Below are 6224 nucleotides of genomic sequence, written 5' to 3' on the forward strand. Positions count from 1 at the left end.
TTATTTTCTTCTAAACATACTTTGTTTTAATTTTGGGTTTATTAGTGTTTGTGTTAGTTTTTTTGTGTTTTTTACTTGTGTCATTCAACTTGACTGAGTTGTTTTACTTTTTTTACAATGTACTTTGTTTGCCTTAGTTTTGGCATTCTTTTTTTATTCTGAATATTGCTTGTATGTTTTAGTTCACTTCGGTCTTTTGTTCTTTGTAGTTGCTTTGTTATTGATTTTTATGTTTTCAGATATTCTATTGTACTTTAAGTTATATATTTTTTTTTGGGGGGGGGACAGCAAAAATGAGCAGAGCAGGAAATGTTTCCTCCCATTCATTGTCTATTTCAGTTATTGTTTTTGGACAAAAAAAAATCCATGGATGTCATTTATGAAAGTATTTTGTAATTGTAGTTTGATGTTTTGTTTTTAAAACAACAAAATGAGCAAGCAGGAAATGTTAACCCGTTAACTATCAGTATCGGTTATTGGTTTTGAAAAAAATCCCCTTGGTGTCATTTATGAAAGTACAGGTAACATCCAACTTATGACCAGCTCGACTTACGACCACAATCTCCAGACCCTATTTTTACAATTTTAATTCTCCGCCTGGCATCGCAACGCGCTATCTGGCCGGCAACGCGTACGACAATTTTGGCCAGCCAGCCAGCATCTTACTTGCACAGCAATCGACCGTGTGATGGCACCGGAGGGGGACGTTTGCCAGTCATTTAGCCTCCGAGTCTCTATTCGACATTTTGAATGTATTTTCACTTACGACCATTTAGACTTACGACTGTTTGGTTGGAACGGAACTCTGTCGTAAGTTGGATGTTACCTGTATTTTGTCATTGTATTTGAGTTGTTTTTTTTTTTTTTTTTTTTTACCACGCGCCCATCGCGATTATACATTGTCACGCTATGAAAACTTCTCAAAAAGCGAACCCGAAACAAAGTGCAGTATTGAAATTCATTCAATGCATCAAATGCAAATAATACGTAACATAGCTTTTTGGCTATCTTTACTGTTAGGGTCATTTTGCCATCTAGAAATTTCATGTTTTGAATATTCATTTAATTCTGTCCAAGAAAAGAAATGTAAATGGGCAGAATGAAGAAGAAAATCAAAATTGGTCCACATTGTAGCGACTTCTTATCAACACAAAATGAGCGTTGACTAATCTGATGACAATGTTATTTAATGTGAGTGACTCCACACGAGTATTTTTCCACAAGTACGTGATGTCACTTGCGGGGAGCCCGAATAAAGCAGCAAGATGTCCCCGCCATTAAAGTTGAAGAGGAGTAAGTCATCCCCCCAACCACCCCGACCCCCTTCAGAGACCCACCCTGCAAAAGCGAGGGAGGAAGCCTGTCACCGCCTCGCCTTGGTTATTACACCCGCGGCGCTCGTTACATCTTGACCACCTTGCACCCCCCCCCCCCCCCCCCTGTATAAAAAACATGCTAATGTGTTGAAATCACGTTGAGTCAACTGCCTCCCTACTGAAGACGCTGACGTGGGGATCAGGATGGAACCGTGTCAGGAAAGCATGCTCACTTCTTTGGTAAGAACATCGACTTTGGTCTTGAATCTGTCAAGTGTTGCCTGCAGAATGTTGCAAAGCACAATTGGTGTCGAATTGAAACTCCTCAACTCATTTTTCCGACCAAGAAGCCAGACAGCGACAAAAAGCTGCAAACCCCCCCCCCCCCCCCCACACACACACACACACATGAGATTTAACTGAAATTTGGTTACTTTGCACGAAAAAAAAGGCTGCCAAGTAACCCCAAGATCCCCAAACAATTGTAGTGCGATTATAACACAGTGTCGACCGGTGAGCAAGTCTGCCTCGCAGTGTGCAGACTGGGGTTTTCGAACATGAAATTTAATGGTAAAATGACACCTGATTTGAAACATTAACTACAGCTAAACTGATCAATATAGTTTATTCTTATTGCACACAGAAGCGTCGGGGTGCTAATTTAGAGACATTTGGGCAAATAATCGCGAGTTCAGAACTATTGAGATGCTAAATGCTACAAATGTAGCATTTTCTCGTAACGCTGCAAATTGCGCATGCGCGATTTAAAAAAAAGTATATTTTTTTATTTTTGATGCTAAATACAGTAAAGTCTCGTTATATCGATATCGGATATATCGATAGTCCCGGTTATATCGATACTATTTCTATGCACGCACGGAGAAAATTACATGCAACCAGGGTCGGATATATCGATAGTCCCGGTTATATCGATATTTTTTTGGACTCCCTTGAATATCGATATAACGAGAATTTACTGTATATAATACCACTACGTTTAAACATAAAATTAAGTTGTTATTTCGTAGTTTTAAGTATTTATTATGTCTGCATTGCATGCCGGGTAACATTTTTCTCCACACTTCCGTAATTGGTTCTTCTTCTCTTGTCTTTTTTTTGGTAGGAAACTGTTGTCGATAGTGGAGCTGGCCGTGGTGCTGATACCTAAACGCGTGTACTTATGATGGGCACTTCATCACTTGAAGCAGAGGTTGGTATTCATTGCTGGTGGGCGTGGTGTTTTTACACGTCACATGTGACGTCACTTGCTCTACTAAATGGGAAAGCTGCGGTTCATGAAAGTGCAAAGTGCGGCTCGCCACTGTCCCCATCGAGATTCTGACGTTTGTTTTGGGAAGACGACCGTGTTTGCTTATTTGGATTCATGCGGTAAGTTTGGAATAATTTCATACTGGTATATTTCACATTGGAATTTAAACGTCTATTTGCATCTTAAAGTGATGATGAATACACATTTTACATCATTTTGAAAGTCTGCCTGTCCCTGATAAAGTGTCCTGCAACTTGTGCTCCCCCCCTTATATATATATATATATATATATATATATATATATATATATATATATATATATATATATATATATATATTTTTTTTTTTTTTTAGTCCACACTCCGCGACACGCGCGATGCTGTCGTCCCTCAAGACCCTGCTGCTGCTCTCGGTTCTTTGCCCTCCCTCCTCCCTGTGCCTCCGTTTGCCCCACGGCCGCTCGGATCTCCTTTGCGACCACCAGATGGCCGCCGTTGGCCACTTTTCCCCCGAGGACGTCTGGGGTTCCCTTCTGCGGTCCTCTGCGGAGTACCTGACCACCTCCGCGTCCAAGGAGTCGACGAGCCGGGAGAAAAGGACTTCCAAGTCACGCTTCCAGAGCCGGGCTAAGCTCCGCGGTTCGTTGCTGCGGAACGGCGGCAAGGAGGAGCGCAGGAGCCAGCTGACTTTGTCTCTGGACTTGCCAACCAACATCATGAACGTCATCTTCGAAATGGCCAAAGACCAAAACCTGCGCTCCAAGGCGGCCGAAAACGCACGTCTGCTCGCACGAATCGGCCGCAGGAAGTGACACAATCTCAACGCATTTGCGTTGTATTAAAAAAAAAAAAAAAAACTTGTACGACTTGTTTGTTTTTTATTTGCAGTCGCATTATGTTATTGTTGGGGACAAACAATTTGTATACTGACGCCTCAGTGGGGAAAAAAAGGCTGGATTTGTTTTATTTGAACTGTTTCAAAGACGGAGAATGACTAATACGTAGTATGTTATTCGCTCAACTTCCTCATGCAACTTTTTTCCCCTTTCATCTTATTTCCACAGCGGCTTCTTTTTTCACGTTTGGCTATTTTGACACGCGCAATAAATAAATAAATATTTTGCCAACTCCCATACCATCCTCATAGTGTTTTGTTATTTTGACATTTTGTGGACGAAATAAAAAAAATCGACCAACTGGCACTGAAAACTGCCTTAAAATGCTGAAAAAAACAAGACTACAGAATAGGGAAGAAAAGCGAAATTATTTACATTACTGCCCTCTTGTGGACGACTGGGAGAACTACATCCAATAGTGTTTTTTTCCCCTTCATCTTATTTCCACAGCGGCTTCTTTTTTCACGTTTGGCTATTTCGACACACGCAATAAATAAATAAATTAAATAAATAAATATTTTTCCAACTCCCATACCATCCTCATAGTGTTTTGTTATTTTGACATTTTGTGGACGAAATAAAAAAAATCGACCAACTGGCACTGAAAACTGCCTTAAAATGCTGAAAAAAACAAGACTACAGAATAGGGAAGAAATGCGAAATTCTTTACATTACTGCCCTCTTGTGGACGACTCGGAGAACTACATCCAGGAGTGCGGAATGGGGTTGAATTCATATTATAACCCGATTCACACGCAACGAAGGGGTAAAAAAACGGCAACGACAATACTCGAACACCACGTGACCAAATTGGGGTCCGGAAGTGACATAATTAGAAAGTTTGACAGTGTCGTGCAGGTTTGGAGTCTATGAATATAGTATTAATAGGTTGTGAACATTCAACCTTAATGGTCGAGTGAGCTAAACGTTTGCCCACCGTTCGGACTATCCTGGTTCGATCCCCGCATTTAACTGCACTTGTCAATGAATGCAGGTGAGGAGAAAAGGGGAATCGAACACGGGTCGTCCGGAGCGTACGTATTGTCTTACACCACTCAAATATCTGGGCTTCTATAATATACAATTCGGAACTTATATTTACTGTGAGTATGACCGTGATGCCTACGAATACCGATAATGTATAGCACAGAATCTGAACTGTTATAGTCAAGTGGCCTAAATGTTTGCTCACGGTCCGGATGACTCGGGTTCGAATCCCTATTCTCACTTGCACGTGAGGAGAAAAGGGGACTCGAACAAGAGTCAACTGAACAGCAGGTATTGTCTTAAACCACTTGACTACGTGAGATTTAAAAATGTTCTGTTTGGAACTCATATTTGTCCTTTGTGTGTCATTGATGCTTATAAATAATGATATAATTTCATGCAAAAAATGAATTGTTATAGTCCAGTGGGATAAAAGTTGTCCTGCGGTTCGGAGAACCCCAGATCGAAACCCGCTCTCGCCCGCATGTGTATATTAATGCAAGTGAGGGGGGAAAGGGGACTCGAACACGAGTCAGCCGGACAGCTAGTATAGTCTTACAGCACTCGACTATCCGAGACATGAAAATATCGTCTTTGGAACTTATATTTGTCCTTTGTTTGACAATAATGCCTATAAATGATAATACAATTTCATGCAAAAACTTAATTGTTATAGCCAAGTGGCCTAAACATTTGCTCAAGCTCCGGGAGACTCGGGTTCGATTCCCACTCTCCCCTGCATGTGTATATTAATGCAAGTCAGGGGGAAAAGGGGACTCGAACACGAGTCAGCCGGACAGCTAGTATAGTCTTACACCACTCGACTATCTGGGCTTCTACAACATGCAATTCGGAACTTATATTTGTCCTTAGTTTGACAATAACACCTATAAATAATAATTCAATTTCATGCAAAAACTTAATTGTTATAGCCAAGTGGCCTAAACATTTGCTCAAGCTCCGGGAGACTCGGGTTCGATTCCCACTCTCCCCTGCATGTGTATATTAATGCAAGTGAGGGGGAAAAGGGGACTCGAACACGAGTCAGCCGGACAGCTAGTATAGTCTTACACCACTCGACTATCTGGGCTTCTACAACATGCAATTCGGAACTTATATTTGTCCTTAGTTTGACAATAACACCTATAAATAATAATTCAATTTCATGCAAAAACTTAATTGTTATAGCCAAGTGGCCTAAACATTTGCTCAAGCTCCGGGAGACTCGGGTTCGATTCCCACTCTCCCCTGCATGTGTATATTAATGCAAGTGAGGGGGAAAAGGGGACTCGAACAGGAGTCAGCCGGACAGCTAGTATAGCCTTACACCACTCGACTATCAGAGATTTGGAAATACTGTGTACGGAACTTATATTTGTCCTTTGTTTGACAATAATGCTTATAAGTGATAATATAATTTCGTGCCAAAATTCAATTGTTATAGTCGAGTGGGATAAAAGTTGGCCTGCAGTTCAGCGAATTCGAGTTCGAAACCCGCTCTCACCTGCATGTGTGAATAAGTGCAGATGAGCAGAAAAGGGGACTCGAACACGAGTCAAACAAACAGCAAGCGTAGTCTTTAACCACAAGACTAGCGAGCATTTGAAAAATCACCATTCGGATGTTATATTCATCCCATACAAGAACTGTAGTGAAAATTCTGACGCTGCAGATGTCAGTGAAGTAGCCCTTTTCGTACCGGAACTACGTAGCGCAATTGGCCTAGTGGTAATAGACAGACGTGCGCTGTATTGGA

At 41.3% G+C, this 6224-nt stretch overlaps 1 protein-coding gene across 1 annotated transcript; it reads left to right on the forward strand.

Moving 5' to 3' along the window:
* Window positions 1–1533: 1533 nt before the first annotated feature.
* Window positions 1534–3711, forward strand: ucn3l (urocortin 3, like). The gene is made up of 3 exons (XM_088988672.1): window positions 1534–1556; window positions 2440–2526; window positions 2941–3711. The coding sequence occupies exon 3, from the start codon at window positions 2963–2965 to the stop codon at window positions 3395–3397; it is 435 nt and encodes a 144-aa protein (XP_088844798.1). The 5' UTR covers window positions 1534–1556; window positions 2440–2526; window positions 2941–2962; the 3' UTR covers window positions 3398–3711.
* The last annotated feature ends 2513 nt before the right edge of the window (window positions 3712–6224 follow it).

The sequence above is a fragment of the Hippocampus bargibanti genome, linkage group LG22, assembly GCF_051943395.1.
Source record: "Hippocampus bargibanti isolate YZ-2025 linkage group LG22, ASM5194339v1, whole genome shotgun sequence".
NCBI classification, from domain to species: Eukaryota; Metazoa; Chordata; class Actinopteri; order Syngnathiformes; family Syngnathidae; genus Hippocampus; species Hippocampus bargibanti.